The sequence below is a fragment of the Neopsephotus bourkii genome, unplaced genomic scaffold (genome assembly GCF_033783945.1).
Source record: "Neopsephotus bourkii isolate Nb327-2 ecotype Australia unplaced genomic scaffold, CSIRO-AGI_Nbou_v1 NB_951, whole genome shotgun sequence".
Taxonomy (NCBI): Eukaryota; Metazoa; Chordata; class Aves; order Psittaciformes; family Psittacidae; genus Neopsephotus; species Neopsephotus bourkii.
Window position 1 is genome coordinate 69,069 of NW_026901445.1, and position 20,220 is coordinate 89,288.

At 47.8% G+C, this 20,220-nt stretch overlaps 1 protein-coding gene across 3 annotated transcripts; it reads right to left on the reverse strand.

Moving 5' to 3' along the window:
• Nucleotides 1–549: 549 nt before the first annotated feature.
• On the reverse strand, nucleotides 550–20,182 carry STK11IP (serine/threonine kinase 11 interacting protein). Of its 3 annotated transcripts, none has more exons than XM_061358633.1 (24): nucleotides 19,934–20,182; nucleotides 19,611–19,757; nucleotides 17,525–17,599; nucleotides 17,141–17,236; nucleotides 16,083–16,190; nucleotides 15,805–15,876; nucleotides 14,717–14,846; nucleotides 14,429–14,532; nucleotides 13,724–13,813; nucleotides 12,582–12,623; nucleotides 11,963–12,130; nucleotides 11,597–11,678; nucleotides 11,130–11,492; nucleotides 10,772–10,962; nucleotides 9,752–9,862; nucleotides 8,764–8,959; nucleotides 6,725–7,219; nucleotides 5,148–5,263; nucleotides 4,859–4,956; nucleotides 4,493–4,671; nucleotides 4,153–4,237; nucleotides 3,611–3,693; nucleotides 1,849–2,075; nucleotides 550–1,535 (listed from the first exon to the last, which is right to left on the reverse strand). In XM_061358633.1, exons 1-24 carry the CDS (start codon nucleotides 20,177–20,179, stop codon nucleotides 1,395–1,397), a joined length of 3,645 nt encoding a protein of 1,214 aa, XP_061214617.1. In that variant the 5' UTR covers nucleotides 20,180–20,182; the 3' UTR covers nucleotides 550–1,394. The 3 variants fall into 3 exon arrangements, with proteins under 3 accessions (XP_061214617.1, XP_061214619.1, XP_061214618.1); XM_061358635.1 differs by having other exon boundaries at nucleotides 19,611–19,813; nucleotides 19,934–20,116; XM_061358634.1 differs by lacking the exon at nucleotides 15,805–15,876.
• Between the last annotated feature and the right edge of the window lie 38 nt (nucleotides 20,183–20,220).

Below are 20,220 nucleotides of genomic sequence, written 5' to 3' on the forward strand. Positions count from 1 at the left end.
CCCCAGTCAGCTGTATCAAAACCCCCCAGATAGTATCTCCAGTATTTCTCACTGCAGAGGGTGCAGAAGAGCCTGTAACACAGCAAGCCCAGGCAAGGCAGCATTTTCTGAGCTGCACTTAACTCTCTGCAGGAGAGATTGAGACAAGGCAAAGCCTGGTACAGGGAAGAACCACGGGGCAGGTACTCTCACTTCCACAGCCACAACAGCTCCTGTGAGAGGCATGCCTCTGAGGGCCAACAAGCAACTTGCTGCAGCTGGAAGCCCACCAGATGCTTACCTGAGGCCAGCTGTCACAGGAGAGCACAACCAGCGCCTGCTGTCAGCCTAATTCTGTTTGGGCTTTGTTCCTTGCTTTGCTGCTTGTTTGGAACCAGGCAGGTAGAAGAGATTAGTCTAGCAGCCCATCAGCACTCACCTGGAACAGGAGGGATAGGCCAGCTTGAACTGTGCAAGATGCTGGGGAACCCTTGAGGCTGCTGCAAAGCAGCAAGACCTTACAAAGACATTACAGCAGTGCAAGAGGATGAAAGAAGGAAACTGTGACAATTCAATAAATATAAGCTTTTATTAAGATAGAAAATAGTAAAATTCATGTTAAAATAGACTCCTGCTTTTGGACTGCTCAGAAAAGCCTAAGCCTCACTTTTACCTGCCAGTGCCCACCCAGGGTCCTGACCCCTAAGCAATGAGCAACACATTTCTGTGCTAACAGCCTCATAGCTCCCTCCTCCCCAGTGACAGTGAGAAACTACAGTAGCAGATGGAGCTGTGCCCTGGCAGGCAGGCAGGCAGGTAAGGACTCTCTGTGGGGTTATTAGGACAACATGGCTCATGCCCTTGTGCAATCAAGGATCCTGTTTGAAGCCAGCAGTTTTAGGGAAGCAGTGGACAAGGGGGGTGAGGGTGGGCAGGAGGAAAAAGAATACCAGCAACAGATAATGGCAGCTGTTCCAAGACAGCTAGGAAGGCAGCAAATAAACCTGCTAAAAAGGCCACAGGCCCCAACTGCCTCTGGCCTACTCTTCGCCAAATACCACTGCATGTCCACTGAAGATGCTCTGGTCTTGCTCCCCTCTTCCTTCAGTGACACACCATATGACCCTGAAGGAGACTAGCAGACACTGCCAAGTTAAAACTCTGTGTAGCTTATGCAGTATTATAGGGAACACCCTCCACCTCTTCCTTCCATGGCCAGCCCAGTGCGAATGAGTGACTGTGCAGTCTGGACCATCATGTGCTCCCCTTCTCCTCACCAGAAAGGCCCAGGGGCAAGAGTAAAGTAAAAAGCAGAGGCCACAGGACAGCAAAGTCAGATGGGAGACACTTGTGCACCATTGCCAGCACAGCAGCACTCTGGACTCCCAAGTCTTGCCTGCCTACAGCAAGCAAGCTCACTCCAGTCCCTCATACACAGCCTTCCGCAGCTCAATTGAGAACATGTCCTCCCAGGGCCTGCGGATCCACTCCACCAGGTCTGCCAGCAGCTCAGGGCACTCTGTGCGGATGTGCCAAGTGCTCTCCACCTTCAGCACCTGGGAGAGATAAAAGAGAGGAGGAGAATGAGCAAGGCCTAGCCTGAAAGGCGATCATCAGCCCTGAGCTGCTATTCCCCAGTGCAGCTGCCAGCTCCTTCCAAAGTGACATTCTCCATCTCTCCCACCAGCCATGGAAATGTCCCTGTGTGACTTTTGTACACAGGAGTTCGCTGTGCTCCCCTGCCTCTGTGGTGCAAGGCCCTAGGTTAGGATGGAAGATAACAGCCCCAAGTTACTTTTGGCAGGAACAGGACTGGAGCGCAATCCAGCCCCCAGCATCTTGTGTGCCCCATGATCCCCTCCCAGTTACCTCATCGTAAAGCATCAGCTTGATGTCACAAGGACAGAGACGATAGGTTATGACATTGCTAATACTGCTGATAGGCTGCTTCTCCTTCAACTGAATGTTGCTCCTAGGAGACGTTTCTGCCCTGTGGTCTTCATCCAAGCAGGGCTGCACCTGCCACTGGTGATTCTCCTCCAGCAGAAACAGCATGCTTCGGGTGCTCAGCAGAGTCACAGGGAAAGCAGATGCCCCTAAAAGGTTATGAGGGAATAGGAGATACTTTGCTGAGAGCCTGAGTCACCACAAAACCAGCTTTGCTTTCCATTCCTCCCCTAGGGAAATCCTTTTCAGCAACAGTAACTGGGTGAACAGCCTTATCCAACTTCCTGACTGAAGAGGTGGAGAAAGGTAGCTAAACGTGGCTGGGTTTGACCAGCTTATCCAAGGAGCTGCTTGGGCTTATCCAAGCTCATTGCAGGAGCATGCATGTGAAAGACCATCACCCAGCAAGCCTTGTTCAGCCTGTGTTCTCATGTAAGGCAGGAAAAGACACTTGAGTCTTTTGACCTCTTAAATGATACTTTATTACTCCTTAAAAGTCAGCAGTTCTAGGCAGCTAAAAGGCTGCCTTTTTTTGTTCTGAATTTGTCTGGCTGCAGATACGTGATGGCTAGAACAGAGAGCACACACAAAGCTTAATACCAAGTTGGGATGTGTCATAAGCATGACAGGAAGCAATGAAGTTTTGTCGGGAGTATAAATATCCAGTTGATTTCAGTGGACGCAAATGAAGGCACTAGAACTGGGGAATAAGTCAGATGCACACAAACAGGGAGCCACTAGCAGAACTGTCTGAGGTCACAGGGGATCACAATCTGCTATAGCAACATGTTGCTTTTCTCATTACATCTCACTCTTGGGAATTAGTAGGAGTATCAGAAATGGGATGTTTAACTAGTTCTGTCTATTTGGCAATGAGGCATCAGCTGGAACTGTATGCGGTTTTTGGGCACCATACTCAAGAAGAAAACTGTAGAGGAAGAAAAACACACTAAGCTCTTCCAAAGGCTCTTTGCTCAGCTTCAGGAGAGAAATAAGCCTACTTCCCACAGATTCCTTCTGGTTCTCATTCTCTGGTACCTCCCCAATAACCAATGGCAAACAAGGGTGCAAGAGCAGTAACAAACTGGTCAGAATGGGGTTAACAGCTAGATTGATTTTTTTTCAGTCTCCCAGGCTAAGAGAACACTGGAATTGTTCACTGAATACTCAGATCCCAGGTTTAACACATCTGGCCCTCAGCAAGCCCTGGAACAGAACCTGATGGGCTCCAGCAGGCTGCTGCTGTCCTACTTCCTTGGGTTCTGGACACCTGCTTCTGTTTTTCCAAACAGAGAAGCCTTTCAGCTCCCCACACAAGCCAGCTGTGTGTATGACTCTTCAAGCTTGCCCTCAGCTGAGGGCAATGATCCAGCCTTTAGATAATCTCAAGCTTCTCAGAAGCTGTTCTGAGTTGTCACCAAACCTGGTGTGCAAGACCAGCTGCTCCCTAGAGCCAGGACTTCCATGTAGAAAAGGGCTGGGAGACTCACCAGACATGCAGGAAGAAACATGCTACTCCCCTAAGACATCACAACACTAAAAAGAGCCCTCACCCATGCCCCTGCCCTATCTCGCTGCTGGACCAATGTCCCAGCTCTTTTCCAACAGACTGTACACTAAAAAAGCAAGCATGTAAGCAAACAGCACAAGGTGTGGGACACCTGAACACTGAGATCTCCTGTACCTTGGATCAGGTAGGCCAGCAGGTAGAAGAAACAAGTATCATTTGCAGCTGCAGAATTTGTGGTCTTGGAGTCCAGCAGAGGCCTGGAGGAAATACAACAGTGGGCCAATCAAGGGAGCACTCTGTTTCCAGTCTAGGCTTGCTGTGAGCTAGCTACTGTTCCTTGTCCCATTGGGGAAGAGAGGGACCTGTCTTCCAGATGTTGTACAACTCCTTTCTCCTACACTCTTCCTACCACCTTGACAGACAGGAACCAAATGCTTCTTGCAAGTCAAGAAAGAAAAGCTTCCCCCTTTCCCTCTCTCCATATTATGCTCAGGCTCCTCCAGGAGAGCTGAAGTTGCCTTGCTTGGCTCAGTCCATGACACCCTTTTGCTTGCTCACCCCCTGAGCAGCAGGCACCTGAGCCAGCTGCCTTAAAAATGTACTGTAGGCTTGGTGCCTCCTCCTGTGCTGCCCTGTTTTGAAGCTTCCCAGGCACTGCTGGACAAGCAGACATTCTCTTCCGTCCAAAACCACAACCTCTCAAAGACTCTTCTTACCATAGCCAATGATGTGGATTCATTTCCACAGTGGGGATTTCCTTCACCTTACTCCTGCGTTTAGCAGGCATCTCTTGCAGGAGATCTAAAGAGGGGGAGAAGGTAGACATCTTTTATTGCAAGCCCAAGGGCAGTACATAATAGCTCAGGATGGTTCTCTAGTTTACAGAGAGGCACTGGAAGTTATGACGCCAGTAGGGCTCTCCCCAAACATTTTTCTGAGATGGCAAGAAGTAAATTTCCAACCCCAAAAAACTACAGCTCTCCTGGCAGCTCTCCCATGAGCAGATCTTCCAAATCCTCTTCCCACTCTGTGCCCCCGCTATAGCTTTGCTCTTACATGTCAGGGTCTGCAGGAACTGGTCACAGCAGCTTTGGCTCCGTATCAGCAGATTGTAGGAGGCTTTGGGGTTCTCAAACTCCATTCGCAAGCTCTGGTGGCAGAGTCCCACTTCCAGATGGGAAATATCAGACAGGTAGTGAGAATCATTCTTCTTCAGCCAGTCTGCAGGTTGTCCCCTAATCACAGAGCACAGTCCTCAGCTGCAGCAGGCTATCCTATCTCCTCTCCCACATCAGATTGCAGCAGGTTTGCCAGAAGAGCCTTTGCATGTCCCCACACCTCCAGGGTAAGGCTAGCACAGGCTGGCACTACCCAACACTCACAGCCTTACTGCAGGGTCTCACTTGCCACCATTTGCCTCACCTGATAGCCCCAGTGACTTCCAGCACATAAATCTTGATATCAGAGGCAACCAGGATTGAGAGGAACTCTTCTTGTCGGCCAAACTTCACCATGACCACCTAGAGTACAGAGGGGGTGGGTCACAGCACTGGCCTGCCCCTTGCCAGCCCACCCTTGGAAAGGACTGACTCAAACACACTTCATCTCCCTTCACACCCCACAGTCTCTGGGATGCCACCCCAGTGCAGAACTTGCAGGGTGGCACAAAGGACAGCCAAGGAGCTGTAAGAGTGGTGCTCCGGGAGCTCACCTTAAGGAAGCACTGGAACTCTTCGGAGTTCTCCTCAAAAACTTCCATGTCCAAGTACAGTTTCAGGCGATGATCCACTGAACGGAAGTCCCTCATGTTCAGGATGCCATTTACAGCTGAGGAGGGCAAAGGGAAGGACTGACACTCCACCCACTGACCAGGTGCTGCCCCAGCATGCAGACTGACACCAGGGCAGCAGTGTCACCCCCCCTTTCCATTAAGTCTCTATAAAAAGGCCCAAAGCCAGGGATTTCCAGGCACCAGATCTAAGTGTGGGGACATGAGAGGACCCTGTTACTCCAAAACCTGCTTTTACAGCTATGCAAAGCTTTGTTCTAAGCCCTGTTCAACCTCTGCTCAACTGTTCAGTTGCAGGAGGACATTGCTCTGCTGTCAGATTTGGCAGGCAGACAATTCTTAATCACAAAGCCAAAAAAACATTTTTAAGTTCAGCTGGTGTCAACTCGGGTCAGCTTTTTAAACTCTGACTTTGACTGGGGTAAAGATGAAGGAGACTAAGGAAGAGAGCAATAAAACTGATTAAGAACACAATTAGGTTTGTCATGCAATTGTATGATAAAATAATTTATACAGTAGCCACAATCCTGCCTGAGAGCACGTACTTCCCAGCAGAGCCTGCTCCCCACCAACTACACTCCTCAACTTCTCCTCACCAGGAACCTTTACACGGGCTCAGTTTTTAATTGGAATCTTGTGATTTGTCCTGAAACAAGAGACTGCTTTTTTTCTCACGTTTCAAGTGTATGAGACTGAACATGGCAGACCTAAATACTGATCCTATACCAACTCCTCTTCAGAGGCACAGCAGTCTTGAAAGGCTGATCAAGAAGCTGATTGGTTTTGCAAATCAGGACTAGACTGCAGTTGCAGTATAGTCACTTGGTGAGCTGGACCAGATAACCTCTGTAGCTCCTTCCCAATTTCAGTTATTCTGTAAAGCAGAAGTTGATGCCCAAGCAAAGGCAGTCTGATACACCAGAAATCCAAGGTCCTTCCCATAATGCATTTGCAAACCTCCTACTAACTGCTGTCTTGCACAACAGTCCTCACACAGCCAGCACACAATCTTTGCTTTGGAAAGGCTTTACCATCCAAAGCTCACAAAGACCACTGAGGAAAGCACAAGTAACCACAGATCCACTAACCACCTCCTCCTATAAAAACACCAGCCTCACAAAGTACTTAGGCCAGAGAATAAATGCAGAGGAATTCTGCATATTATTCTCCAAAGGTAATGCTCCAGTTGGCAGCTCACTGGTGCCACAGGAAGCCAGTGTATTTGTAAGTGAGCAGTGCAGCTCCTGGAACAAGACCCTATTACTCAGAGTGAGCAATACTAGGGATGTGGAGCTGACTCAGTTTTTCTCTACCTTCAGGCATGAAGAAGGAACAGAATTGGGAATAAAAAACTCTGCTCACAAGACCCATGGTCAGTGCTGCTCATGCTTGATGACCCCCCCACCCCTTAAACTGGCAGCAGTGCACCCTGCAAGCACCAGTGATAAACTGGCACCAGACTGTGCACGCCCCTAAACCCGGCACAGTTACATACTCACAGGGACTGAGATTCCATGTTTCCTCAGACTCAGAGTTCAAAGAGAGCTGGGAAGGAGTAGGCCCACGAGAAACACTGTAACGGTAGCTCCCCATCAAGCTGCCCGCATTGGCGTCTGTGTGGCTGAAGGACAAGTCCTGGCTCTTCATACCCAGCTCCTTCTTCCCGTAGCCACCATCTGAATTGCGGGAGCTGGAATGGACAGTGCCGTCGTGCTCGCTGCTCAGCTCTGGGGTCCTGGTGCTGTTGTTGGTGTCAGTCTCCGAGCTGTCCTCCCTGCTGATGTAGAACTTCCCACTCTCACTGGCCAGGTCAGGTGCTTCCTCTGGGCCATCCTGCTGGCTGCTTCCCTCCAGGACAGAGTCTGACAGGTCCTCACTCATGCTATTGGGACCAGGTGGCAAAGGTGTGCTGGAGCATACCTCTGAAGGCAGGATGACCACGTGGTCACTGGAACAACTGGGACAGACTATGGACGCACCAGCTGCTGCAGCATCTGTGGGAGGTTGTCAGGGACAAACTAAAACCAGAACAACTCTCCTAATAAGATTTTACTCTTTAATATATATATTTAATCTGTCAACCAGAAACCATCCCTTTCAAAGCAGACAATAGTTACAGACCAGCTTGAGCAGCTGGTTGAGCAACTCTGTTCAGAATCATATCCTACACACATTCCCTCACAAATCAATGAGAAATTCTGGCTCAGTACCAACATCCACCTGAAACAGCTTTGGTTAGCACAGCTACAGTGTGTGCTGTACTTGCAGTCAAAACTACATCAGGGCTTTGGCTCATGACTTTCCTCCACTTCATGTGCACAAGTGCTCACATAGCCCTTGAAGCCCGAGCTCATGACCAGCCTTCCTCAGCCACCTTACACCAGCTTAGTTTATCCTTCAGCCAGCCAAACCACAGGCTTGTCATGTTCCTTCTCCAGATGTTCTCATTTTCCTGACCCCAATTCCTGATGCTCCCTTTAACTACATCACAGCAGACTCCCAGCTGGATTTTGGGACTCCCATTACCCTGGTGCAGGAAGAGAAAGTGTTCCAGGGTGGAGGAAAGTGCTGCAGCAAGGACAACACTTCTGCTCTAACTGCAGTCCTTTAATCCAAGGATACTTTGTCAAACAAGCAGCATTTTCTGAGCTAAGACTGGGCACTCTCCACTCCAAATATAAACTGAACTTTGAAAAATTCAGCAATCAGGTGATGTCTATTCAGCACTAACCATGCCTCAGCTAAAATAACCACATTTAGTTTCAGACACCCAGAGAAAAATGGGAAAGAGTACAAAGGAGACCAGCAATAAAAACTGGATTGTATGAGATATTGACTGACAAGCGCATAATCTAAGCAGGTGAATTTATTTAGTCTGGAGGACAGAAGACAGGACTAGCCATGGGGGGAGAACAATGGACCCCAAGTACAAAAAAAAAAAACAACCAACAAAACCCACCACCAAAAAAAAAAGAAAAAAGAAAAAAGAGGAGTAAATCATTCCCTATAAAGAAAGCAAGAGTGGGCTTAAGATTACAGCCAGGGAGACATAGATTAGGGTTCCAGGTGGTTTTCTGATGTCCAACAGCTAAAGTTTTACTTGAAATACTGGAGCTGACTTCCCTAGAAGGCTCTGTTAGCAAAAGCCCTTCAGAACAAGTTAGTCTTTTTGGCAGAATTGGCCACAGTTTCAACAGGACAAGAAACAACATGATGTTTAAAGCTTCTCCCAGCCTTCAGGTTTCTGTGGACCACCTTGCACTTTCCAGTACCCCTATGTTCTCCCAGACCGCAGGACACCCACAACAGATGCACTGTTTGCTTAACCTTAAAACAGTGGCTTATTCCTGCAAGTGAACAAGGGAGGCTCTCCCCTGTTCAAGTGGGCCAAGTGAAAGTACATCTATAACAGGTTTTAATTTCAGTACAGCCAAGTTATCACCCTGTCCTATACACTCTGTGCTCTACACCTCAGGGGCCATCCTCACAGTCTGCCTGGACATCAGCAAGCATTATTTTTCTGGGCACTACATCCTACCTTGATGTGAGGCAACTAGGGTCTCCAGGATTTTAGCATCTTCAACATCTGAAGGATAGGAACCTTGATGCCAGGAAACCAGGGACTGCAAAAACTCCTGCTTGCATTTTAGGCACTGGAGCTTCATGGAGCCCTTCTCTTGGTCCTGATTTCGCTGGTTCTCCTCAACAGCTGGGGACAACACTTCAAGGACACACTAAAAGTAAATGCACAGAGAAAAGAGTGCTAGTAGGCAGCTATAACCACCCTAATAAAAGCAAGCCTTTGACATCAGCAAGCCTCCTCACATGCCTCCTTACAGCATTCTAGAGTGCAAAGGGCACAGAGCAATTTCCCAGCTAACAGAGTACAACAGCCAGTCTGCGCAAGACTTGCCAAGGGTACAGAGCTTCACTGCAGAAGACCAAGATAAAACTGTTTTTGCAGATCTATGCCTTGTAGCTACATAGTGATGGGCTCTCCCTGGAACTCTGGTCTCAAAGGTCCCATCTATTTGTGCTTTCTCTCTAACAACTTGTTTAAATGTACTTAAACAACAGTACCTTGACAAAAGTAGTTGGGTTTGAGACCAGAGTCCCTAAAGCAGCTGTGCAGACCTGCCATAACTCTGCCATAACTCTCTGCCATAACAGCTGCCATAACTCTCACTGTCCAGAGGGACGAGTACAGGCTAAGGTATCACTCAGCACTCGGGAAACATCACATGCACAACAAGCAATGATCACTAACTTGACTACTAATTTCCCCCCACCCCAAGAGCATCATTTATGCTCCAGGAGCTCCACAGCTAATGGCCATACTCACAGGGCCTTCTGCAGGTCATACACGTGGCAGAAGAAATCCTGAGCTAACAAGCCAGACATGAGCTGCCACAGGGCAGTGGATGCACACATATTCTCAGAACAGGGGCCCCGCACTGGCTGGAGGAATTCAGTGTCCTCTAGTAACACTGCTGCCCTCCCCAGGCTTCCCCCTCTACCTTCCCTACCTGCAGGCATTGCTCTGGGCAGTCCTCAAGCACCACATACTTGCGCTTCTGCCGGTCCTTGCGAATGTAGCTGAAATGCAATGTGAGGATAGGGAAAACTCGCTCCAGGTCCTGCAGGAGACAGCAAACACCAGCTCTAGAAAGAGGTTGTAGTTCCAGTATACAGACATCTGTTTAAACTGGCTGAAACATAACCATACATGCATTTAATTTAGTAAGCCCTGAGTAGCCCACCATAGCTTATAGCATCTGGGAGCTCAGTAAAATGGGCACAGACAAACCAATAAATAAATAAACAAACAAACAATAAAGTTTACTAGTGCTGAGAATAAAGCATTTCAAACAAAGCCCCCTTTTGCAGAGGTATTTCAGAAGATCATCAAGCCACAAACATTCAAGTCTATGATTCTATGATTCTATAAGACATACAAGGGCAGGAAGGAAAAAAATGAACTGGAAACTTTTGAGTAAAACAGTATTAAAGAGGCACGTGAACATGTCCATGCGCACATTGAATGTTACAATCCTACCACAAGGAAGAAGAGATTTCTCTTTTCATAGGAACCACAAAAGCTAAACAGATGTTAAAAAATGCACCTAGAGCAAATGGAAAACTGTCCAGTAGCTTTCTAAACATCACACTAGGCTTAGTGCTGTACTGTCTAAGAAAAAGTGCAATCCACAGTCCTCCAAGACTATGGTGATATCCCAGTGACGAATAAATTGGAAAGAGGTCTACATTTCATTTAGACTCCTCTTGATAAGTCTCTCAATCCTGCACACTGGAACAAGTCTGGACATTGTCTTTTTTAGTCCACCTTTGGGACAGAATTGATGCTGGCTTATGCTGCATTATCACAGGTACTTTAAGCAATATAGATGCATTGGGTAGAAGAGATAATCAGGCTTTGCACAAGCCAGGAAAAGACTTGCAGGGTACTCTGACAGAAGCCCAAATCCATAATGCTGGCTCATATAGGGAGTAAAATGCCAAAAGGCTTACACAGAGACAGAACTCACCATCCTCTTCCAGCTTATCTCAGAGGTCTCCACCTTCTGCAGGCATTTCAGCTCCAGCTTGTGGAGGACTCTGGCAGCCTTCAGTTCCACCTCAATCACATGCTTAGCTGTGACTCGCAGGAAGATCCACTCTGGCTCTGGGTCCCCTTCACCTTCTATCTGGCTCACCAGCACTGGCTGGCAAAGGTCCACTGTCAAATAAGACACAGTACAGGTTAGCACACACAGCAGGCTTCAGGACTGCTTAGTCCAAGTGATTAGAGTTCCCACTGTACATCATAATAAAGCTTCAGGGATGTCACATTTGATCCATCTATTCTGTCATCACCCAAACATAGCAGTGAAAGGACCTGTTTACCTTCTGGCTTATCCTCTTCTTCCTCCCTAAGCATTAGCTCATCTGCCTCCTCTTCTCTCTGTTCTTCTTCCACAGGCTCAACTAGCTGTTCTTCATGCTCTTCCTCCTTCTCAGTACCACCCAAAGGGAGAGAAGGTTCTTTCTGGGTTACTTGGGATTTTACTTGCTCTGGGTCAGAGCTCTCATTCTGCAAGTCCATTGCAGGAGGTCTGCCTGTGATCTCATCTGCAGAACGACTACGGCAGATGACAGGTACTTGGTCATGCTCCTCCAGGTGTCTCTTGTACTGCAGCCAGTCAACACCAAAGCGATCTCTGAAGCTGTCCAAACGCTTCATCTCCTTCTGATGCTGTAGAACCAGGCCTGCAGAGAAAAAAACTGGGAATTATGAAAACAGCCACCATGCCAGAGCACTCCTCTATGGGCAGCTCAATTGCTATGTTACCGAGGAAGAAGCCAAGCCTCACCAGCAGAGAGAGATAAAGCCTGGGGCTCATGTTCTGTGTCACTGGGTTCCGAAATGCTTGCTCTGCGCACTTTGACTTTTCCCTGGAAAAAATGGGATAAGAATAGTTGGAGGCTCCAGAACAACCAAAATGTCATCTGATGAAGGGCTCTGCCAAGGGTTCATAGCTGTTACAGTGCAGAAGTACACCATGAAACATTTATCACAGTATAACAAGACTGACATTAAGCCCAGCCCCTTCCTAACACACAGCACTACCACAGAGTCAGAACAAGACCACAGCTCAGTGCACTGGGCTTCCACATCAAGGCAGCCCCTTCACCCAACACGCCAACTGCATCATTAAGAAACTGTCTCAGTCCCAGACCTTGCTTTTCTTCCGAGGGAGCCTCACAGCCACATTCTCTGCTGGGGACTGACTGTCACTGAAGTCTGCAGCACAGGAACTGTCCAGAGCACTGCGGTCCAGCGTGGTCTTCTCTGAGGTAGAAGTGTGGATGGACTGTGACACACTTAGCACAAGTCTTGGAAGGTGCTAAAGCCAAAAGAAGAGAATGCTGCCTGCTGAGTGCAAGGGAAGACACGATAACCAAACCACAACTCAGGCTAACAGCATTCCTGCCCCTCACCTCAAACTTTCCCCATTGACTGGATTCTAATTTAACTCAATCTCAGCATTTCTTAAAAACGGCAGATGGAAAACTAATAACTGTTTGCTTTGCTGACATGTAATTCAAGTGTCAAGTACCGGATAGTACCTAAAGAGGAAACAGGCAAGGCTCCAAGTTCTGCAAGGCTACATAGGAAAAATAACTTACCATGGCCAGTCTCAATTACAAGCAATCAGCATGGACGGAGCCAAAATGGACTATGTCAAAGAGTCAAGGCAGCCCATACAGATTTAATGGGACACACAACAGTGCAAAAACCTGTTAGAGTTCCCACTCCCAAAGCCAGTAAGATCAGTTTACAGCAATTGTACTTACCATTAGGTCCGAGGAAGAGAGTGGCTCCCCATCCAAGAGGAACTGTAATTAGAGATGCACTTGCAGTCAGATTCCTTTTGGCTGGCACATACTCAGGACAACATCTGCTGACTCATATTCCCCTTCAGGCAACCCTAGGATTGAGATCCCTGGCACAAAACTGCAAAGGCTACCAGAAACAATCCTGTTCCCTCCTATCAATCACTTCTTTAGTTGTAGCTACTTGATCTAATAGCATATGAGGTCAGAAGGGATCACTGTGTTTCATGTTTACAGACTTTACGACTCACAGAAACATATTCAAGTTTGCAGAAGCAATACAATGTATTTTTGTACAACAACTCACAAATCGTTTTGAGTGGTACTCACTTTCATCTCAAAGCTTCTTCCCTCCTTCTAGCCTGAGTCTACCTAGCTTCCAAGTGACTTAAAGGCTTGTGAAATCTTGTTCCAAGATGCAGACTGAAGACAATGAGTCCAGCCATTTGACACTAATATGAAGGGAGATCAGCTCTGGAACACCTCTGACCTTTAGCAAGCAAGTTTACTTTGTTGAATTGCCAGAACACTGTCTTTGCTGGCTTCTTTACTTAAAATAAGATTACGAAGAACTGACCTAAGCACCAGAGTGCAAGGTAAACAGTGTTGACACCTAGCTGAGAGCAGAGTAATGGGGAGAAAGAAAGAGACGGCCACAGCTGCCAAAGGAGTATGTAATTAGGTAAAGTGGTCCAGGACAGTGAGTCCCCTTCTTTGCAAAGTCCAGCTATATAGTCACTATCTGACAGGAACAGAGAACAGTTCTGGCACCATCAGCAAGCAAAACTGATGAAGCAAAAAGATGTATTAAGATCTGAGGTCTTGCAAACCTGAGATCAGTGTTCAACTTTGTCTGCACTGGCCAGCATACCACATAAAAATTCTAGGATAAACTACCTGAAAAAAAACCCACCAAAACCAAAACAATCCCATTCCAAACAAAAAAAAAACCAAAAAAACAAACAACCCAGAACAATCACCACTGTTACACCACTGGAATAAATTTTCATGTTTATGAAATTCTTTCCCTTCATCTTCCCTCAAGTGTCAGAACACCCTATACGTTCAACAGCAGGGACAGAAGGCACGTGGCTAATACTCACATTGGAGGAGGCTGCCCGGGGGGACAGATATACAAGGGTTGCAGATCGGTGGTTCTGATGGAACCATAATGGGTTTCCTTCTAAATGTAGCTAGATAGAGGAAAAAAGAGAAATTGACATGAGAAGCAATATTCTATACCCCAACCTAATCTGCCTGCAGGCTCCAGGCTTTCTCTTTGCCTCAGGAAATATTCTTGCAGCGGAACAGTGATCAAGCCAGGGGAGGACTAAGCTTTTACAATGCTTCCTGAAATTTGTTTAACAAACACAGACGGAAATTAAAGTACTTCCTACTCATGCCCCTAAATCATTAGCTTTTTCAGTACTGACTGAGAAGTGTTGAGAGAACAGTCCTCTGCAGGCTGTCTTTCCTCACAAGCACTATACTGACAGCAGTTACCCTCCTTCAGACTTCTCTGAACACAAAACTCCACAAAGGATTAGAGGAGGATCTTTACTCGACAGTGTAAAACTGTAAAGGGGGAGCAAGAAGGTAGGGATCAATATATGGAAAAAGTTTAGCTTGAGCAGGGGTCACCCAAAATGAAGACTGAAATGGGTCTCTCAAGGCTCCCCCATAAGCTTCCCACATTGAATTAAATGCTCAAGAGTTGAATTGATCTTTCAAAACTCTCTTCTTACCACACAGTCTCCACCTTGCACCCCCTAACCATAACCTACCAACCCATCAGGCTTTCTGCTTACTTTTTTTACATAGTGCAGGGTGGACAATGGTGCCAGCTGGGCATGTTCCAGCAGCAGGTTATAGGCCACATCCAGGTGCTGCAGATTCACCAGCTGTTCAACCCCTGCAAACAAAGCAGGAAGCCATCAGCATGCTAGAAGATATAACTTAAGAACATCCCACCTACCCCTTTTCCCCAAAATTGAACTCTAGTAAAAATAGCTGTGCCCAAGTTTTCAAGTTTGGTTCCTCCTGAAGGAAGAGAGAAAAGTCTCAAATTCAGAAATGCTCCTCCTTTGTGGGCTCACCATTAATGCTGTCAAGCTCATTGTTGCGCAGGATCAGAGTCACCAGCTTGGATCTGCTGAAGATGCCAAGGTTTGGCACCTTGGACAGGAAGTTATAAGCCATATTGAGGTACTCTAGTTCTGAAAGGGTCTGTTCAGAGAGAAGAGCAGCACTGGATCAATTGGGACCTTGGTTCAAAGCTTGACACTGAACTCAAGACAGGGCACTAACCCCTACCATTTTTTACATCCCACCAAAGTCACCCAACAAGTGACTATTTCTGCAGCAAGATTCTGATATTCACATTTGGAATGGTTTGTCTAGGTGTGCTCATCAGGTTCCAGCTGCTTTACAAAATTTGCTAGGAGCAGCTTTCTCCCTCCTCATCACCTTCAATGGAGTACAGGAAGAGACTGAACCCCATGCCTCACCAAAAGAACTAAACTACCAAAAGAAGCCCTTTCTTACCTTTGCAAGGATGCTGCTGAATGATACATTGTGAGCCCCTCCAACTCCATGAAAAGCTGTTTCACAGCTTCCCTTAAAAGAAGCAGATCTAGCCCAGAAGAGCAGAGATTTCTCTGCCATTCCCCAGAGACACAGATGCTACCATGATGGACTACCACCCTTTTAAAATAACTGACAGGGGATTTCTGAGAGCAAGAAGGAAATGCTACTGGCAGTCTGAACAAACAGTCTCTACAGCCCCATGCCAGCTACATGATTCCCACCTGCCACACAGATTACAGTGAAGTCTTGGCCACAGCGGAGTGCACACTGCATGGGTGACTGTATGTACAGTGTATGCTGTATGTATTGTATTTATCACTTGGGCATGCTAGAGTGCCAAGTGATACATACAACTAAGTCTTCTGTCTTACAACAGGTGAGAAACACTGCCTTCTCTGCCTCAATAGCTCAGAGGCTGAACACACAGGACCACAGTTTCAAGGCTGCAAGCACTAGCTCTCAATCACATGCCTGCTGGTCCACATCTTTAATTTCTTTTGTTACACTTCACCTAGCAGAAACACGGTCAATGAGTACAGCGCTTTAGTAGTGTCCTCTCCATTCAAACAAACTCTGGTGCTCAGCCCAAGATACTCACCGTTAAGTAGTGCTCACAATCCTGGATCTTGTTGTGACTCAAATCCAAAACTCTCAGAGCATTCAGCAATTGCTGAAGGGTGAAAAGATACTAGATCAGATCCTAGGATGTCTCCACTGAAGCATGGAAACCCTGTCCTGATGGGAGTGGTAAGCAAAATTAACACTTCCCACTCCCTCCCACCCAGACCTAGCAGTATCAGTAAAGGAGTGCCCAGTTCTTGGCTGTGATTATCTCCTCTCTTCCCCTCAGCCACACAGGAAGAATGCCCCACTCACCAGCGAGTCATCCAGGGCAGTGATAGAGTTATAGCTGAAGTTCACAGTCTGCAATTCCAACCATGGGAGAGCACAGCTCAGATCACCACCACATGCTGAAATGATTTCCTAGGAAGAAAGGAAGAGCCATTCCTTGATGAGTACTAGCTGTTACAGTAACAGCAGATGAACACAGGAAAACAGCTTGTCTGGAACAAGGCTGACATAATTGTGCTTTACAGACCCTGCCTTGCCTAGAGTGTCAATTACTTTAATGTCACTAGTTCAAGTATTTGGAGGTGGTGGAAATTCCACAGCTAGATATTTAGAAAGAAGGGGAGATGCTTTTGCTTCCTACATTCAAGTGGCAACAGTTAACCTAACACATTACAATTCATAGGCTCTGAACACTTACGCACAAAAATTCATGCCAGCAAAACCTTTTCCAGACTTGCATAAAAGCAGAAGATACACAAACCCTGACCAAGTAACTTGTGCTCTGGCAGACAAAAGCTCTCAAAGCACTCCCTACCAGCAGCTCCTGTTTCCCAGCAGGCAGCTGCTTCTGTGCCACAAACAGAAGCCCAAGTTTCACAGCTAGCACAGCCCACGCTACACAGTTCTCCATGCCTGGAGCTTGCCTCCATGTCTCAGAAACCTGCTGGGCATCAGTGCATACAAGACACGGGGGCACAGCATTCTCTCTGACAATCAGCTCCAATTTTATGCTGCTTTGGTACAATGAAACAAACCTTGATCAGCTGCTGGCCTCTGAACGTGGAAACAGCCAGACACACAGAATGGTCAGGCCTAGCTGATAAAATATTGGCCAGAGATAGGAATTCTTAAGCACATAAAAAGGAGACTACAGTGCACACATGTATCCAGTCAGGAAATATTTCAACATTGTTTGAGTCTGGAGTAGAACCCCACAACAGGGAAGAGAGAAAAAGCCATGTACAACATGGACTGGTAAGATAGTTAACGCTGTCTCTTGCATCTCCCCTGTGGGAAGGGCTGTAGGATCAAGACAGCCTTTCTGCTGCAATTTTCCTCACAATTTGTGTAGATACACTCACCTCCAGTGTACTGATACATTTGCAACAGGTTAGAGATTCCAGCTGAGAATAGACAAATCGCAGTCCTTGGAGACAGTGCGGAGGGACAGACCTCAACTGCAACAGTCATGAGAAAGTAAGGACAACATACATCAAAATACTACAGTGTAAGAGCAGCAGTCCACCTCTGCAAGGGAGCTCCCATTTCCCTCCTGGAGCCCCCCCCTCCCTAGCACTTCAGCTTTTGCTCATACTCAAGCTTCACCCTGAGCAAGTGTTGCCAAGTTTAGACTTAGCCTTCTAGGGAGGCCAGAAAAGCCAACCCAGTTTATAGGAGTAGAGACATTCTGCAACCACAAAACTAAGTCGGTAAGACTCAAAGCCAGTTCTACCTTCAGTACTTACTTCCAGATGCCGGAGGGACTTAAAAGGGAAGATCTTCACAGCAGACTGCAAAATACAGTTCGGAACATGAACAAGCTAGAGAAATCAGAAAATAAGTCTCACTTCAAGTTCAATTTGTGCTGCAATACCCCTCTCATGATGCACTGACTGCAGCACCTTAAACAGGTGCATCCCCGTCCAGCTCAGGTGTTCACTACCAAGCTCACTCCCGGTGCTGCTATCAGGACCGTCTCGTGGCCCCATAGTGCAAAAGAGCTCAATGAGAAAAGCACGTTAGGTAGCACAAGACCACCATAGAACTCCTTTTCTTCTCCCATGTGGCTGCACCACTTTCAGAACCAAAGGGATTCCTCACCAGCCACTGCTAATAAATCTAATAAGTAAAGACAACTCTAACTGCTGGAGCTATGTTTATCGAGCAACTGAGCTAAACTAGAACACTGGTGGGAGGTGTGCACGTGCATTTCACTGAAACAGGCCAAATAAGGCAAATCACAAGCAGATACACTGGAAAACAGAGCTTGTCTCCAAGACACTGTTAGCATTAGACTGAGGTACCTGCAAACCTCCTCTTTGCATAATGTAGTGGAGAATTGCACCACAGAGTAGTTAAGCTGTGTTTATGTTCAAAGCATCTTATTAAATTCAGCTTCTTATGCTTTCTATAGAGAGTGCATAAACAGTATTTAAGACAAAGCGAGTTATGGAGCAGTTAACACTTCCACTACAGACAGCAGAGTACAAATGGAGAGACCATCTCTGCCAGCTACATCCACATTCACATAAAAGTGACTCATCAGATGCAGAACAGACATCCCAAGGCCTCATCACTGCAGCCACTTCCACAGTTATAGCTCTGGTGGCAATGAATCACTGCCCACTGCCTGCCAGCCCTAATGCAACATGTTGAACAGGACCATTTGTAGGGGAAGCTCCCACTGGGAAGCTCTAATGATCAGTTTAGTGAAATTTCTTTCAGATGCCATCCTTGCTCTATATCCTGTCTCGGCCATTTGTCACTCCATTGTCATAAGAATCGGATCAGGCTGATATAATTACCACCTTCCCCAAGCAAATCAGTTACCACACCACAATGGGCAACTTCCCCTTCTTTACAAGTCTGTTACAGAAAGAGCCTATTTTTTGTCAACACCAGCACTCACCACAACATCTTCCTGCCTGCACCAGCCTTCTCACCTCCTCCTGCCAGGAGACCCATGTTTCTCCACAGGCTCTGGGGGCCCCTCCAATCTCTACCCCCACCACACCGCTACAAAACGTTCCCAGCAACATTCAGGTAATCTTTCCAATCTGTCATAAGGAAAGCACCTTTAAAGGCATCACATGATGTAGCACTCAGACACAACATCTCCTGAGCACTGCTGTGGAACCTAAGAACAGCTGCTAATTCCCCTTCCCTTTTTAGGCCCATTTCACCTCTGCTACCCTCCTAGTGCCAAGTACAGCCTCATAACACACACCACTTTTCAAAACGCCCTCTGAAGAATCCCTAGCACTGTACCTTTATCTTTATTACAGACTTCTTAAAATTAACAAGGACATGTTACTAGCAATGTCCCATGCCGCGAAACAGATCAACCAGAACTACTGCCCAGGCAGGAGCATGTAAAACTCAGAAATAAACGGCAGAAGTTATGGGTGTATACAACACACAACTGCCCTGCTAGAATAACCTGGCTCTGCTGCTTCCTGCAGATCAATCATCACTCAGGGAGCACTCAGCTGCCAGATACTGCCTGAATTGCTCAAGCATTTCAGGAAACAATCATTTTCCCAACAATGTCAACACATTACCAAGGTCAGAACATAATTAACTCCTGCTGCCCCTGTTTTCAACTCTGAAAAGCTTTCAGTTGAGTTGCATGGCTAATCCTAGGTGAAGCAGTTACACACTGAACTACAACTCCATGCAATAGCCCTGTGAGAGCCACCCGACCCACGGAAGCTGGGGTCAACGGGAACCAAAGGAGGCCACTCTGAAGCAGACAAGTTGTGCCAGCCACCTCTGCTGCTAGGCCCTGCAATGCCCCAGCCCCTCACGTCCCCGGCCACGATAGGTACAGACCTTCAGGGAGTGAGTCTTCTGCAGGACGTCAAAGAGGAACTGGGCCTGGAGGATGGCGGTGGTCTCGGCCGGGTGCGAGGGCAGGGCCACGAAGCCCCGGTTCTGGTTGCGGGAGCCCAGGTGCTGCTCGAAGACCTGCGTGAGGTGCTGCAGAGTGGGGGTCAGGAGCGTCAGCGTGCTGGAGCCATCCAGGACGAGGTCCCCTGCAGGGAAAGGGAAGGACAGGACGGGCCGGGCCGGGCCGGGCCAGGCCGTGAGTGCTGCTGCCCCGGCATCGGGGCCTTCACACCGGCCCGGCCCGACCCGCGGCTGCCACCACTCACCCGTTTCCTGCAGCAGTCGGGCCAGGCCGCACACCAGCGTCTCCGTCTCCGCCATCTGCAGCGGGGGAGAGGCCGAGGCGGCGGAGCCGAGGTGACCTCGGACCGGCACAACCCGGACCGGACCAACCCGACCCGCACCGCCGCCGGCCTCTCGCACTTCCGCGTTACCACCGAGACGCGCTCTTCCGCCGCACTAGCGAGGTGGCCTCCGCAGCTAGAGCGCCGCCACTTACATCCGGTTGCCATGGAGCCCGCCCCAGCGTCCCCCTCCCGCCCGGCGGGGCCCG